This window comes from Phalaenopsis equestris, unplaced genomic scaffold (genome assembly GCF_001263595.1).
Source record: "Phalaenopsis equestris unplaced genomic scaffold, ASM126359v1 Scaffold000002, whole genome shotgun sequence".
Classification (NCBI taxonomy): Eukaryota; Viridiplantae; Streptophyta; class Magnoliopsida; order Asparagales; family Orchidaceae; genus Phalaenopsis; species Phalaenopsis equestris.
In genome coordinates, this window is record NW_018164444.1 from 4,950,545 (window position 1) to 4,967,860 (window position 17,316).

Consider the following 17,316-nt stretch of genomic DNA (forward strand, 5'->3'; position numbering starts at 1 on the left):
AAAAGATCAACTTTGGTGAAGACATTCTCTCTGTTATTTGAAAATTTTCTAAGAGTTAGTGACGTCCAATGCCTTGCAACTTCAGCAGTAGTACTCAAGTTAACGCACTTGTCTTATGAACTGGATATCCTTTAAAATTTATCCATGTGAATTTGGCACCAATTTGTGATTTGCTTTGTTTTGGTATTGGGTTTTGAGACTTCAACATTATCGAGGAAAATTGAAAGGGAATTTGACGTGACTTGTAAAAAGGATAAGCAAATTTCAGAAGAGAAGTGAAGTGATTATGAGGCATATGAGCTAGCCCAAAATAAGAAATGATCTATTTCACATTGGATCGACCCCGACCTCAACACACCACACCTGTTAGGGGTCCCCCCTACTAAACCTTAGGGTCCTGGACCTTTCCACTTAAGGATGGTTAAGCAAATGGTCCTGGACTCCAAGAGGAGTTGAGAGAGAGGAGTTGACTGTACTGACTCAAGGAAGAAATGAGCACAGTAGCAACAGAAGAAAATGGTAGTCTGGCCCATGAGGGACATAGACACACCACCGATATTTGAAAAGAAAACCACATGATCAAAGATGGAGAGAGGAACCAGTCCCCAGCGGAGTCGCTAGAATTATCTTAAAGCTGGCTCCAAGATCCTCGTTAAAATAATAATCCTAAGGTCTAAGGCTCAAAAGATATTACTAGGTGCATTTTAAAGTTTTGAGTTTTGTTGTTATTCAAGCATTATGAGGGGATTAAAGTTGATTAGAGCGACACTAGTCAAGATTCCATGGTCCCCTCGTTCCAGTACCAATATTTTCTTTTGAATTTACTTAGTTTAAACGACTTACTAAGCTTGTTTAAACTTGAGAGATTTCATTAGCAACCGCGGGTTAGCTCATTCGAGGGACTCTCGCAAATTCAAAATTACGTGTTATATTTTTTGTTTTGTTTTGGAAATGTTGTTTAATTTTGAAAAATAGTTTTGTTTTGAAAATGAAATCGCAATCAGTGCCTGCATGATATATTAAAACAAGAGTAAATTGCAGTGATAAAATAAAAAAAAATAAAATGTACCTGCGTATCTGACATATCCGCTGTTGCTATCCCTGCTGCGTGTTTAGCTCACAAAACATAATATAATTTGCAGATAGCTTAAATAAATTGCTAAAAAAAGAAGAAAAAGAGTAAGCACCAGAACAAGTCGTAACAGTAACTAGGAACTCCATACGGGTGGTCCTAAGGCTTCCTACAACTCCGGACAGCAACTAGCAAGCATGTACGGTGATCCTACGATCTCCCACGACTATGGGCAGCAACTAGCAAGCTTGTACGGTGATCCTGCGACCTTCTACGGCTCTGGGCAGCAAATAGCAAGCTTGTACGGTGACCCTACGACCTCCTACAGCTCTGGGTAGTGACTATCAAGTTCGTACGGTGTTTTTATGGCTTCCAACGAATTCAAACAGCAATATGCAACACTACACAATATTTGTATGACTTCCTAGGAATCCAAACAACAACTAGGATCTCTGGACAGGGCTCCTACGACTACCTGCGAATCCAAACAGCAACTAGGAACTCCGAACAAGGTTCCTACGACTTTCTACGGTTCCGGGCAGCGACTAGCAAGCTTCCACGGCCCCAAAACTGTGACAAAACCCTCCTAAAAAGGTGCCAAGTCTAGCAGAACCAGTTCCAAAACATCTCCAAACAAAATGTGTTTTAAAGGCTCCAAACCGCAAGTATAATAGCCCCCCAATAAGTGAATAAATTCTAAGCATGAAAAGATGTCCTTCATGCTAAGAAACGGAGGCACTTTTTTGTAAAATTAAGGATTTGAGTGGTGTAGATGTAAGGTTTAAGTTTTGGGCATTCAAAAAATATAAAAATTGTGTGGTATGCATTCAAGACCTAGTACTTACCATGCTGAACCACCAAATCAGAAAAAAGCATTCATGTATGTATTAGAAAATGGCCTTAGAATTCCAAAAATTCTTGCTAACAATGTGCGGTTTTCTGGTAATGGTCACCTCTAAGCTCATAATGAATGGTGTTAACGACAAGCAAGGTTCAGTTTTACAGCACGACAATCTTAATCCTTAGACAGATTTACATGCACCTCACGCAAGTGCTATGCATTTACATCCCTAACACCCAAAGTTTAGTATTTGTTTCATAAAAATATGCATGAAGTGATGTATTCAACATAAAACAATTTCAAAGAGTCTGTGTAACTAATGCAATCAGATTGGTTACAAGGTTTAATTCATGAAAATTTTGTTAATTTACTTAAAGGGTTAGCAGCATAAATTCATGGAAAATCTACATGCATGCCACTCAATCCTTATATTCTACATATATAACATCTGAATTTTCGTCCCAATCAAAAAGAGTAGAAAACCTCACAATTCCATTCCATAAATACACCACCCAATTCCAATCAGATAAAAAAAAACCTTTTGAAAGAACAAAAAAAATGACAGTTAGTTTTACATACCAGATAGAGGAAATCCTTCACCTTAAAGAAATGAGCTGCAGCAGTGTGAGGAGAGGAGGATACGAGCAGCTTCAGTCAAGCGAGGAAGAGAGACAGAGGGGAGGTCAAATGGGAAGGAGGGAGTCGACGAGTGTTCCTGTGCAGTGAGGCGAGCGAATGCTTCCTTTGCGTGAGGAAGAGAGGTGAACGAGATCCTATTGTCGAGCGAGAAAGAGAGGTGAAGGGGAGGTCGAATGGGAAGTACGAATGGGAAGGAGGGAGTCGGCGAGTGTTTTCTGGCGCAGAGCGGGGAGGCGAACCGAACGACTGTTCGTTCGCTCGAGGAAGAGAGGAGGCGGAGTGCTTCGGTGCAGGAGGCTGCGAGTTGGAGAGTGGGGTTCATCGACGCAGAGGGGGTTTCAGGCGAGAGAGGTTGGGACGAGCAAGAGAGTTGAGTGATTGAATGTTTCGGGGGAGGCCAACTGAAGAGAAAAGGGGGCAAATCAAATTGTATAGCCGAAAATTTTGAGTGAGCCGTTACGCCAAGTATTGGCGGGGAATTTATTATCTTCCATTCATGCAGCTGGTTCAAATGAAAAATCTTAACTCTCAATTAAGATGAAATTAAATGACCCATTTGAAATTCGAAAATTTAAAAGTTAAAATTGTTTAACCCTTGTTCAGCCCGAGTTTAGCTCGAATCAAACCTGAGTTGAACCTGGATTAAGCCCGGGCCCGTCCCCCTCTAATTAAAAAAAAATGCATCGATTTTCATGCTAATTGGTCGCGCGCGAAACCATTAGTATTATGGGTGTTCTTCCTAGCTAAAGTTGGCATCCCGGACACATCCGTGTGGTCCGTTTCGTCATCCGGGTTCATCCGGACGAGTTCGTTGACGGGCAATTCAATTCAATTAAAAATCGTGCGTGGTGCGATAAGTGCATAAATTGCGGAGCTCGCGAGTGTTTGAGTCACAAATGATTTACCGTGAGATTGCTCCTATTAATGTAGGAAATCGACTTGAGTTTCATGTCTCGGTTCTAATTGACTTAGCGAATACCGAGTATTCAGGACCGCCCATGCGAGACTCGAAGGAGTCACGAGGTGGTTTGAATTTTCTAAATGATATGAATCCCGTATTAGTCCTCTAGGAGGGTCAAATAAGGGAAGCCTAAAGTTAGATCCTAGGCTTTAAGTGAAGACCTCGTCTGAAAATGAGGTGAACTCCCACATAATTGTAATGCTAGTGATCTACCCACTTCTGTGATGCATTTTTGTTGAATGACAAAGTTCAACACCACATTTTTTTGTCAAGTCATGCAAATGTCAAAATGGTAGTAATTCGGTAGAGATGATATGTCAAGCTCAGGAAATATTCGTTAGACTAACAACAAGAAAATAACAATAAAACATTTGCGATGCTTCCATCTTGTGTTTGGAACCAGTGTTATCAAAGCGCAAAATACACTGCGATGCACAAGGATTTATTTTTTTTTCGAAGCGTAAAGCAGAACAGCGCTTATATTGACCAAAGTATTATTAGTTTATATAAATTTATTAATATATATTACTTTCATTGATAATTATAAAATATAAAGTATGACTAATAGTTTGCTATAAAATAGAAAAGAATGTGGTATAATTTCTAACTTGAAGGCAAACATTGACGGTGAACCTACAAATTAAAATTTTGGATATTTTTTAAATTTTATTGCCATAATTAAGAACTTAAAAACTGCAAAGAAAAGCTTGCAAATTAACTTTGTGATTCAAAGCGCACTTCAACGAGGCGATGCGATGCGAGTGTCATGTGCTTTGCTTTGCTTGTGAAGCGTGCTTTGAAGCGTGCTTTTAGAAATATTGGTTTGGGACCTTTAGTTTTGTCATTTTAATCTGTCTCTGTTGTGATGTAGGCTGAATATTTGCCTTCATCAATGTTGGGTAGGTATTGATGCTTGTATAGTCCAATGGTTGTGTTTTTCCTAGACGAAAGCACGCATTGTCGTGCATCCTTGTCATTTAAATTAGTTGTTTAGGATTAGACAAGTAGCGAACTGATGAGCAAAGATTTGCTACCTTTTTATTGTCAGCCAATTGATGAGGAAATATTTGATACATTTTCACTGCAATGTCCTAGAGATATGAATTCCTACTCCAGGATACATGTCTCACTACCATGGCTTTTGCTCGAGCTTTGCTGAACTTTTTCAGATCGTAAGAGGGAGAGGGAGGAAGATGAGACACCCTTTTGCTTCTTTGAGGTGTCATGAGGACTTTTGGTTGCACAAGCTAAAAAGAAAAGAAGTTCCGAGTTTTTTTGCACAAAGCGTCACTTTAAAGTTTAAATAGATTAAGCAAGGGGATGCCATGAGATAGTCCCTATTACCCACCCACCATGATAATTGATCATTTTATTATTGAATGGAGGAGACTGGAGCACATGGAATCCCATGTGGGGTGGTAGGTAAGGATTCCTTGCATGTAGCCAAGTTTGAGATGAGGAGTTGTTGCTCTTGGATATTTGTAGCCACCTATAATTGACTGGAGCCCTGGTGTCAAATTTAGTTTCCAAACGCCTGAATGCTAGATTGTTACCCCTTGCACTGTTCTTTGATTTAAAAAATGGGGTGGAAATTTGTTTCGATGCCAATTTTGACATCGCAACTCTATAAGTGGCACTCTAGTGCTAATGCTTCGCTGATGCGTACCTCTATTCTCATTTGAGATGGATTAAATTCCATGGTCTTAAGCGGCATCGATTGTTCATCGTGGTTGCGATCCTTCTCCAAAAGTTCCTAGAGGCCTAAAACAATTGGTGCCTTGATGCAGAAGACACCAATTCTTCAACTTCATTTTTTTTTTATGATAACAGGTAATTGTCAAACAATCTTATTTTCTTAGGCTAATTGTCTAGGCAAATTATAGATTTAGGCTTCAAGTACTCTCCAACACCTTAGTTTTTCTTATAATGTTTTTTAGCTACATTTCTTTTTAGTATTTTGTTCTTCCAACTATTTCTCACTTTTTAATGTCAGTATTTTGACATGTTCTTCTAGATTGATTACAATGTTGCTCGAAAAATAGCAGGTTATTATGATGCTAATAAACTAATTTAGGCTTCAATATTTTTTATAGCAATTTCTTCTCTTTGTAGCTCGACATCAATCCTACTCATGAATTGAGAAGTGGTGAGGGTGAACTGATCAAAAGCATCCCTCAATGAAATATCTCTCTTTTAGTTGTTGAAACCCAAAAAATTTTTGAAAGGCAGGAGGTTGTTGATAACTAGGAGGCTACCGCATCATTTTAGGATTTTTTGAGGATGAATTTATGTGATTTCCATATCTTGGATTCTATGTGCTTGAGAATGAATTATTAAGCTAAATTTCTCACAACTTGAGATGCTCCAGATGGGAATGAGCAAACAAATTGTTTTGTTGACATTTGTTGCTTTGGCGAGCTCTTCTACAGAATTCACAACTTATTGATGTAGTATGCGTTGCATTGGCTGCAAATGAACTTATTTGCTTTATTAAGGAGTTGGCCTAATGAATGTGCTCTAATATTAGGTCTACATCTTGTCCTTTGGTATGGTTTGTTGAGCATCCTAGAGGACTAATATTGGAACCCATTTTACATAGGACTTTGAACCACTTTTTGACCCATTTTTGCGAAGACCTCGCATGAATGGTTCTAAGCACTCGACTTCTAGTTGCAAGGGCTAAAGACCAATATGTGGAGGGCCCGAAAATTAGTTCTCATACCGTCAAAAGGCCTTAGGTGAACCTTTTGTGGCTCGGCTACGCAAACACCACAACACTCTCAGACATTGCACCGTCAAATTAAACCAAATCAATTTTCTAAATGATTCGTTACGAACCTAAAATTTCAAAAAAAATCAAAGTTGACACATTTTTTGTCTGACCGTCGACGAACTTGTGCGGATGACCCCGAATGCTAAACAGATCACGTTTGCACGTTCAGAATGACAATTTTAACCGGAAAGGACACCCATATTGTTATAGTTCCACGCTTGCACAAACGACGCACCAATCGATACACATGAATATTTAATTAGGGGATGCGATTCTAGCTCAGCCCAGGTGCAATTCGGGTTCGATTTAGGTTGGACCCGAGTTGAATATGGGTAATTATCTCAGCTCACATGATTTCGAATTTCAAATTTTAAATTTCAAATATATCATTTAATCCCCCGTTAATTGAATATAATTAAGGGTTAAGCTTTTTCCAATTGAGTCTCCTCCGCTCATGGAAGCAAATTAATTAACCTCCAATGCTTCACGTAATGTCTCATTCGAAATTTTGGCTATACTAATTCGACACATGTGGAGGAGAGGCGAGCAGGTGGGACTTGTCGTGCGGAGGAGAGGTGAGCAGGTGGGCTTCGGTTTCACGAGAGAGGGAAGCAGGCGAACGGGCTCAGTGCAGAGGAGAGGGATGCGAAGCAGCTAGGGCTTCGGTCGGGTGAGGAGAGATGAGTCGAGCGGGAGAAGAAGAGGGGGCCGAATGGCTGTTGGGTCGTGCAAGAGAAAGAGGAGCAGGCGAGGGTTTGTCTGGTCGCGTGTGAGAGGGAAGCAGGCAGGGCTTCGGTGCAGGGAACCGAGCTAGGCTTCGACCGTGAGAAAGGGGAAGTCGAAGCAGGTGAGCTGGGTTTTCTGTGCAGAGCGGAGGAGACGGGATCGAGAGAAAGGGAGAGCAGCAGTATTCTGCGCAGGGGAGAGGAGTCGAATTATTATAGCCAAAATTTCGAGGGAGATGTTACGTGAAGCATTGGCGAAGAATTAATTTGTTTCTATGAGCAGAGGAGACTCAATTGGAAAAGCTTAACCCTTAATTATATTCAATTAATGGGGGATTAAATGATATATTTGAAATTTAAAATTTAAAATTCGAATCATGTGAGCTGAGGTAATTAGCTCGTGTTCAGCTTGCGTCCAACCCGAATTGCACCTGGGTTGAGCCAGAATCGCACCTGGGTTGAGCCAGAATCGCACCCCCTAATTAAATATTCATGTGCTCGTTTCGTTTGTGCAAACGCGGAATCATAGCAATATGAGTGTTCTTCCCTGTTAAAATTGACGTCCTGGACGAGCTGACGTTATCTGTTTCGTCATCCGGGATCTTCCAGAAAAGTTCGTCGACTGTCGGGCCAAAATGTGTCAACTTTGATTTTCTTTGAAATTTTCAGTTCGTGACGAATCATTTTGAAAATTGATTTGGTTTAATTTAACGGTGCAATGTCTGAGAGTGTTGTGATTTTTGCGTAGCCGAGTCACAAAGGGTTCACCTAAGGCTTTATGTTCTTATGAGAACTCATTTTCAGGCCCTCCACATGCTGGTCCTTAGCCCTTGCAACTAGAAGTCAAGTGCTTGGGACCACTCTTGCGAGGTTTTCTAAAAAATGGGCAAGAAGTGGTTCGCAGTCCTATGTAAGGTGGGTTCCAATATTAGTCCTCTAGGATGGTCAACAGGGAATCCTAGGCTCTAAGGAGAAAAAACTAAGGCCTCACTGAAAATGAGGTCAACATGGTTAGGTCACTTTGACACTGAAAATTGTGGATGTTAATTCTTGCAACAGAGCATAAGCACTTTCTTATGGCTTGCTCATAAAAATGGCACTTGATGTTGCATCGATAAGTGTAATTATACCTCCAGTCAAATCATGGTAGAAGGTTTGTATTTATGTCCACTTTGTCAGCCCTTAATATGGACACTTTCCGAAAGGATTCTTCTATTTCAGGCATCGTAGAGTGTTTCACCTTCAAGTTGACTAAAAATTAAAATCTCTATGTGTTTTTATATAGTCTTTGTGAATGGGAAGTATTTTGAAAGAAGCTTTTGCGTCAGACCATCCCAATATGTGATATAGGCATTGGGTAAATAATTTAGCTAATTTTTTCCTCGACCCCACAGTAAGAATGAAAATAGATGAAGGCAAATTTCATTGTCAAACACACTCCATTGAACTTAGATGTCATAAATTTCTGGAAAAATTGTGATTTGATTGTTCGAATCTTCATTCACTAAACCTCTAACTTGGATGTTTTAAATAATTTGTAGCACGACCGGCTGATCTTGCAATTATTTTTTGAATTCTAGGCTCCACAATAGCCATAGGAATTTTGGTGATAGTTGGCAACACATTGTTTCGTAGGTGTCTTCTTCTCATGGCAGAGCCTTCATTCTTTCGAATTTCTTATAGGACTTCTTTCAATATCAGAATCAAAGGGTAGCAAGCTTAAATTAAACTGCCATTGATCTTAGTAATAATCAATCATCTGCAATGATGCCATGAACTTGCTTCCCTGCAAAAAAACTTTTGCTCTTTTGCTTAACAAATCCCCCAAAAAAGGTTCTCCAATCACTCTCTGGCCTAAGAAATTCATAGTTTTATTCATCTATAAGAGTCCCCAGCTAATAAATCAATACAAGCATCATTTTTACTACAATCAAACAAATATTGTGCTCTCCTCTCTCTATCAAGCTCAAGAACAGAGGTGGGATCCCTTAGGCTAGACAAGCTTCTAAAACTTTTTAATATTCTCAAGCATTGAGAATGTATTTTGTGGTTTACTTGGGAATTTTAAATGTCAACACCATCAATAATTCAAAATTGGAGCATTTGTTGTTTTTTTATTTATATTAATTCAATATCTGAGAAGCAATGATTGTGTGTTTTTCATAGTTTTTGTTTAAAGTTTGGCAAAGCACATATTGATTTAACTTTGAAAACGTATGGATTGCTAACTTAGAAGCATACTTGTGTATATACAAATGCATGGTAAACTCACATAGAAAGCAGGATAGAAGTCTATTTTTGTACACCTGGTTTGCGAGTATGGAATTGTAACTTTATGGGAGTACTATCATAAAATGACATTTTTAACTTAAATTTGAAATGCATAAATCTCCTTTTGTTTCCTTAAAATGTCTGTAGGCATGGCCAACATATTCTTTTATTTGTTTATTTTAGCTGTTTTCATGTTTTTGTTAGTGGAAAAAACAATTAAAAAAATAAAAAAATCTTTGTGTTAGTGGAAATTTAAGAATCCACAAATAATTGGATACCACACCCCTTGACTCTATTTGATACTATTAATTGCCATTGCTAAGTCTATCAAGTAACTTAGTCTAATGACTTTTTAGAAGAAAGGAAGATATCAATTTCTTTGCTAGTACCTGAAACAGTTACATCAAATCACCATCAAAATTAAGTTTTGAACCTTCATGCCCCATCTTTATCTCATGTAGTTTGGGTGTTGATCTTTAGATTGCTCGGGAGGTTCTGGATGCTGCTGCTCGTTTCATTCGCCCAGGAGTAACCACCGATGAAATTGATGAAGTGGTACATGAAGCAACCATTGCTGCTGGTAAACTCACATAAAATTTTCTTGTGGCATATTTTAGTGTGAAAATTTCATTTCTTTGAATTTGATTGCTTTAATAAGCTTGTTACTTGCATTATGTGAATTAATATGTACATTCAGCCTATCTACAAATTTTAAAATGAGAGATGATAAATTTATGTAGTGTTAAATGAAAAGGCAATATCACCTCTTTGTGTCTTTGTACAATATCTTGTTGATTTCAGGACAAATATCCATATAATTCCTGATATTTGGGATATTTAATGCATGCTTGTATTAATGCTTACGGAATATGTAAAACAAATTGCTTGCTTAAATTAGAATCATCTCGACACAATGCACTTATTTGGATGAATGATGAAAAGGAATTCATATATTTACCACAAATGGTTGTGTTAAAAGTCATTTATGATGATGATGATGATCTAAGCATATAAATGATCAAGTTTTCAAGTACCATAAAACATAAATAGTATAAAAAAGAAAGGAAAGTGAAATGAATTGCATGCACGTTCGTTTGCAAGCTATTTCCTTCTAAACTGACTGCAGCACAAAAATGATTATCTTGCTTTACTGAGTGCTGTCATTTTTCATCTTGCTTTGTATGATTTTTTTTTTCAGTGGAAAAGGCCACAATAGTCTTTGCAATTTTTGGGGAGGGCCATTTTAGTTCTTGATTATTGAATGTGCCCATTTTACTTTCTTTAAAGGTGGCCATTTTGAGGTTGTCCGCCTAGTGCGACATAAATCCTCAACTTGTCCGCCTAGGCGACATAAATCCTCAACTTATATTTAGGCCTTTGCCCATTTTACTTTCTTTAAAGGATGGGAAATTCACACGGGCGGTAGGATTAGAGGATATAGGCGTATAACTATCTTTTGCATTTTTAGTAATAGTTGGTAAAAAGTTGAACTTTATGGTAAGCAATATAAAGCCGAATTTAACTCCAATCAACATCGGTCGCATAACTTTTTGTCTAATTACACAACAATTTTAATGGTTGGAATAATTTAGACTAATTTTAAAGAGTTATGAAACCAAATTGGGCACCTTTAATATTAAAATGGCCTTACAAAAAATTTAGGGACCATTTTGGGCTTTTTTTCTGTTTCATTATGTTTATGCTCTATTTTGCTAGAATCAATTTGCTCTTTATTTTACTTTTGTTTCTTTTTGTGTCAGGTGGATATCCTTCTCCATTAAATTATCATTTCTTTCCCAAATCTTGTTGCACGTATGACCTTCCACGCTCAAATACTCTACCTTATTTTATTAAAAAAACTTGAACCACTTAACTGCTGTCATGTTATTTCGCTGTACAGATCTGTTAACGAGGTCATCTGCCATGGTATTCCTGATGCCAGGTGCATTATTTACTTTTCGCCCTTATGAGTTTCATGCCTGATTTTTGGATTCAATTGGTCAAATTCATATGGCTTTACCGAATTTTATCGGTGGTTGTGCTGCTAATTATAGCAAAATGTTATGTTTCTGTGGTTGTAATAAGTTATTTCTTGAAACAAGTAGGCTTATTTGTGATATTGTCTATATGCTTAAATCAATTGATTCATATATCAATTTTATGATGATGTATGCACTTTTTATCTATGCTGAGATTAATGAAGTGTGGGCACCAAGGAAAAAAATTGATTTCTTCTTTTTTTTCTGTTGATTTGGTAATTTTTTCTTTATTTGCTGGAAAATTGCTAAAAACTTTGTGTTCAGGAGACTAGAAGATGGTGACATTGTTAATGTTGATGTAACTGTGTATTACAAAGGTGTCCATGGTAAGAATTATTTTCCAGTCATCTGTTTTGTTCCCCTAAATATTTCAGAATATCTTACGTTCAAATGAAATATGTAAGGTGATCTGAACGAGACTTACTTTGTTGGAAATGTGGATGAAGAGTCTCAACGACTTGTTCGTTGCACATATGAATGCTTGGAGAAAGCCATTTCTATAGGTAACTTTTGTTGCTTGCTAGAATATTCGAGAGAACTTATTTATTAGTTTTATAGGAGGCTGACTGTTTGCATGGTTTTATTACAAGGTTTTTTTTTAATCTGGCGCCTGAAGTTTTTAACTTGATACAATGGTTTTGCTTTTTAGTATCCACTATGTATGAATGGCTCTATTTTCTTTGGCTAAAATTACATTTGGTATGATCTCATTTTAGTTATGTTTATTACTTTGACAACGTGCACGCTGCTATGCAATGCAGATGTTTTGATATTGATTTCCAGTTTATAGTAAAATTTTCTTACAATATGATGCCCCACACTGCATTTGCATGGGAATTTTGCAAGGCCACCTCAAAAAATTGCTAAGGAAAACTATATTCTTAATAAATTTTAAGTATTGCTCTATTTAACTCTCCAATCTCCCATCCTCATCAGTAGCAGTGAACTTGTTTCAACTATCTGTAGTTGTCTTTTCAATTCTGGATTTTTTGGATTTTGTGTTATCTTTTTCTGTAGACAGTCGGCTTAATGCCAAACCTCAACCTAACAATGAGGGCGACCATATTGGCTCCTCAAATTGTTTGGATCCCTCACTTATTGTTAGCTGGCTTTCTTCTGCATCTCCATTCTTTCTCTCCATTAGAAATTTTATAGCAGTCTTTATGGATTATTCCAAAAGAGATTGCAACCAAAGAAAAACTGCTGAGATATATCCAAGAAAGATGAAACGAAAGGACCCAAGACAAGAATCATAGCTTTAGTTGCCACCATTTCAATCCATCGATCCTTTTCTTAAGTGTGCAACAATCGCATCTTTTTCAGACTGACTTTATCATACAATTTGAGGCTTTAACTTGCAAAACAAGCCTACAATGAACAAGTTAGCCTCATTGATTGATGAATTATCGTATTTAGCTTGGTGCTATTCAATACTATAGCTTCTAAAATTTCCTATGAAATATCAAAAATATGATCCAACAGAGCGTGCATTTGCATTCTTTCAATCGCTACTTAAATCATTAATCTCCAGATTTTAGCGATCTCCATATTTCTTGTATCCTCATTTTTTCATGTCGAACTCTCAAGCTCATCAATGGTGGTGGTCGTGCAAATGCTGAGAACAACCTTTGGCGTTCCTAATGGAATCTACAATACATTAGCTCAGGTCATGGAAGTGGGGGGCTTAAGTGGTTGGCGTGAATACTGGCGTGCTGGTGTAGCAGATTGCGTGAATGTATTAGACCTCCCATCTTCTCTTGTTTCACTTTTAGCCTAGATAGAGGGGTATAAAGAGTGTTGCGTTTGGCATGCATTGAGAACACTCATTCTATTATCCATCTCACTTTTTCTCATCTGAGAAGTTTTCATTATCCCCAATCTGTTTGTGAATCTAACCACCATTTCAATCTCTAAATAATACTCAAGGCATTATTCAATTAGGAGTAGGGGGAAACTATGAGGGTAGAGAGAGTCGTTTTGATGAAGAACATAACATGAGGATCATGGATTTTTCTGGGGGTAAGAAATGAGTAGGATGCAAGTAAATTTTTACAGTGATACAAAGCTAATCGATCACTTGAAAGATGTAATGATAGATTAGTAAGGGGTCCACTTAAATATATGGGTTATTTTACTTAGAGATGCTTGTTCTTGTTGCAAAGATCAATGTGGAAAGTCTTACTATTTTTGTCTGCAAATTCACTTGATTTGCAACCATTTGGCATGTAGAATACATGTTTTTATGATGATTTGTCGGAGGGAATTCATTCCCCTTGAATTTAGTGAGAGCTTTGGAGCCAACAAATTCTACATTCTAAGAAAGGCCTTGTCTAGTCTAACAATTTTCTGGAACTTTGTTTGAAAGATTTATAAAAATAAACCATGGGGTTATAGTAAAAGTTAGTGGCATCAAACTCTATCAATTAAGTGCCCATATGGAGGAGTCATAATTTTTTTTATGTATGTCGAAGATATAATTGTAAAAGAAAATGAAGATAAAGAAAACAAAAGGATTTTTGAAGTTGTGTTTGACTAAAGAATTTAATATAAAAGAGCTAGAAAATTATGCTTTTTTCTATGATTTAAGGTTGGCGCTCACATTAAAGGAGCTTCATTTAATAACAAATACATGCAATTGATTTACTAACCCAATGCAATTGATTTACTAACCCAAAAAAAAAAAAAAAAGAAAGGCAGCTTGTAAACAGGCTTTTACACAATTTGATCCAAATCATAAATTAGGCAAAACGAAAAAAGGCCTAGCAATAAACAGAGAAATGCACCAATAATTAGTGGGAAAACGTACTCATCCCACGCGAGTCTGGATATAGCTTATGTTTTGTGATAAGTCAATTCATGTATGATTGAAGGGTGATTCTTCTATAGGTTGTGCCGAATTGTTCATTAATAAAGGCTAATCATGGAAGGGGGATTTTGTGTAGAGAAACACAAAGTTGGAATTTGAATCCTACATAAATGTTTACTATGTAGGCTCACCTATAGATATGAGATCTATTTTTGGTTTGTGAAACTTTCTTGGAGGCAAATTTGTCACATGGAGATGCAAAAAATAAAATATAGTTGCTAGATCTAATGTTGATGTTAGGTTCAGAGTAGTTGCAAATGATCTAATGTTCAAAGTAGTTGCAAACGATATATAATTATCTTGTTCTACTAAAAATTCTAAATTATCTAAAGATTGAGAGGGATAAAATCATGAGCCTCTTTTATGATAATGAGTCAACAATAAATATGACACAATCGTGTGCAGCCTAATAGAACGAAACATGTCTATGTCATATGTATATAAGGAATTCATAAGCAAATGCTCGATAATAAAGTTTCAGGAGATTATTGGCTACCTGGAAATCAAAGATAGCTATTTGTTAACCTTTATATATTTTTCGAACTTAATTTGGTTGAGTACAACAAAGGAGGCGACAAACAAAGAATTCAACCATTCAAGTCCAAGTTATTTTGATTGTCGCTGAAAATATACAATTGATCCTCATTCGCGAATATGATCTGTGTAGATGTATACAAAATGTCATAAATAAAGGTCAAGCTTACACAAATGCGAAACATGAATTTACCCATATGCCAGGCTGATGGCATGCCTTTGAGGTGCACGAGCAGTGAATATTAGAGGCGACACACAAGCGCAAACACACATATAATAATAAAAATAAAATTAATCCATTCTTGAATGGTTAAGAGGTTAATTACACATTTTTATTAAAAATAATTTAAAATTTTAAATTACTATTCATATATATATATATATATATATACATATACATATATATATATATATATATACATATATATATATATATATATATATATACATATACATATATATATAGTTTAGAAAAGAATAAATAGAATTCGTTTTAGCCATTCCTGCCACGTCCCTACTGGTATGCTCAATTCCCACTTCCCATCTGTCTTTTCCTGCTAGAAAACCAGAAAAAAAGAAAACCATTCTTTGTTCTTCCCTATTCGAACAACTCTCTCCCCCGCTCATGTTTGGCTCTCTCCTGCCCACAAAACAACTCAGCTCCATCTTTCTACCCTATCCTTTCCGCTTCCAACTACAGCACCCGAAACGTTCTTTAATTCCCACACAAAGTTTGCTGTTGTGTCCGCAGTTAAACGCTACACCCATCTCTGTCCTCCCCTTTGGCAACCCACGTCAAACCCATCTCCTCTTTTTCTTCCAACTAGCCAAGTCTCATGTGAGCTCCTCTCCGCCTCTCTACCCAAAAACCTTTGTCCTTGTTCCGTCTGCCTCTCTGATCCAATGCCGGCAAAGACTAACCCACAGACCCACCTTAGTTCTTTCTTGCAGGTTCCATGTGAAATCAAGCCTAACCTCTGTCTCCTGCTTCCCTCGTTTCGCATGGAGCTCACACAACATGCTCCAATACCCACATATCTCACTCACGCAGGAGCTCTCAGATCCCTGTTCCTCCATCTGAGTCGTAACGTGCAATCCTCAACTTCTTTGCTTTCCTTTGTACAACTCTGGTGACTTGAGCAGCAAGCCATAAATTCCATACGCATAGCCCATTAACTACAGTTCACCTCCCATATTGCAGCCAGATTTGTCGCCGTACGATAACCTTTCACTCTCATATGCATGATTTAGACAGCTAGAACAGCCCAGTCCAGATCACCATCCAGCCTGAGCAACTCCTCCCCAAGGCCCAAATCTCTTTTCATGTACCCTACCCTTAGCCTCCAACCTGCAGGCTAATATACTTCCCTTACTGCCTCCCATTAACAGTAGCTCATCTCCTTTCTCCCACTACCAGCAGCAAGCCCAGTTCCCCTAAGACTCTCTCCAGACCAAACTGCCAACAAATTGCCACCTCCATCTTGTTTTCTGTTGCATTTGTCTCAACTATAGTATGTTTAACACCTATAACCATTTTTGCCTTCCAACTGCAGCCAACTGTAGCCCACCATGAAATGGCCATCCAACTCCCATGAGCACCAACTAGCAATTTGTGACCTCGCTGCCCCGAATTCGTCGTCTCGCGCAAGGTATAATTCTAGAAACAATTAAGCACCTTTTCAGGTTATTCTAATATGCGGGAAAATCCTATTTTGGCTATTTACGCATATATATGAAGGCCTACATGCGTTTTTTAGATGGCTGAGTAGGTTAGAAGACATAAAAGTCTTTAAGTACCTGTTCGAGTTATTTCAATCTTTGGGAAAATGTGTTTTGATTATTTATGCAGGTACTTGAAGGCCTATATGTCTCATTTTAGACATGTAGGTTAAATTATATTGCCTCCGTGTTGTAAAAAACAACTGATATGCGTCTTTTAGATGGGTGGGCGGGCCTTCTTCAGTCAATTTCTTTCCCACCAGGGGAGGGAATATTGGGGTACTGTCGAAGCTTTGACTGAAAAAATGATTTGACACTTAAACAAGTCAGAACTAATCCAAATATAGCAATTTAATAAGGAGACAAATTACAAAATTGTCGGCAGCTAAAAAGGGGGTTATTTTGGGTTGGTTTGTGGGGTTGCCCGTAAGAAGCTGTCGGTCGCTGGAATCGAAATCTTGTCGCCCGCTATATATATATATATATATATGAAATCAAACTGACCTCAAATGAAATAATCAATAAGTTAATAACAAGTGCCCAAGTGAAGCATGCATATGATGTAAGTAGCAGTAAGCATTACATGTTAAGGCGGTGCTAAATTAGGTAGAAGAGCCGCATGAATCATTATGGCCTTACTTCACCCATTATTATATCACTTTACAACTAAGTATTAAATATTATTTGACTAGTGTGAATGACGATACATTTTTTTTTCGGAAAAGTTTCTTATAAGGGCAAGCCCCTATAGTTAATTACATCTTAAATGACCGAAGTCACCTAAGAAAACTCTCGATAAAAATCATGGGATATCATCTTCAAAGAAGTCTAAAGGATAAGACTTTTCAACGAAATTTTCAACGAAATCGGACGAAA

At 37.5% G+C, this 17,316-nt stretch overlaps 1 protein-coding gene across 2 annotated transcripts in view; it reads left to right on the forward strand.

Annotated features, from left to right (window-relative positions):
• Nucleotides 1-17,316, forward strand: part of LOC110021932 (methionine aminopeptidase 1A) — a 66,400-nt gene that overhangs the window by 35,025 nt on the left and 14,059 nt on the right. For both annotated transcript variants that reach the window (XM_020720662.1, XM_020720669.1), the window contains 5 exons: nt 9,763-9,862; nt 11,043-11,094; nt 11,183-11,224; nt 11,586-11,647; nt 11,726-11,824. In XM_020720662.1, coding sequence (XP_020576321.1) covers nt 9,763-9,862; nt 11,043-11,094; nt 11,183-11,224; nt 11,586-11,647; nt 11,726-11,824 — 355 coding nt within the window. The remainder of the gene's footprint in view (nt 1-9,762; nt 9,863-11,042; nt 11,095-11,182; nt 11,225-11,585; nt 11,648-11,725; nt 11,825-17,316) is intronic.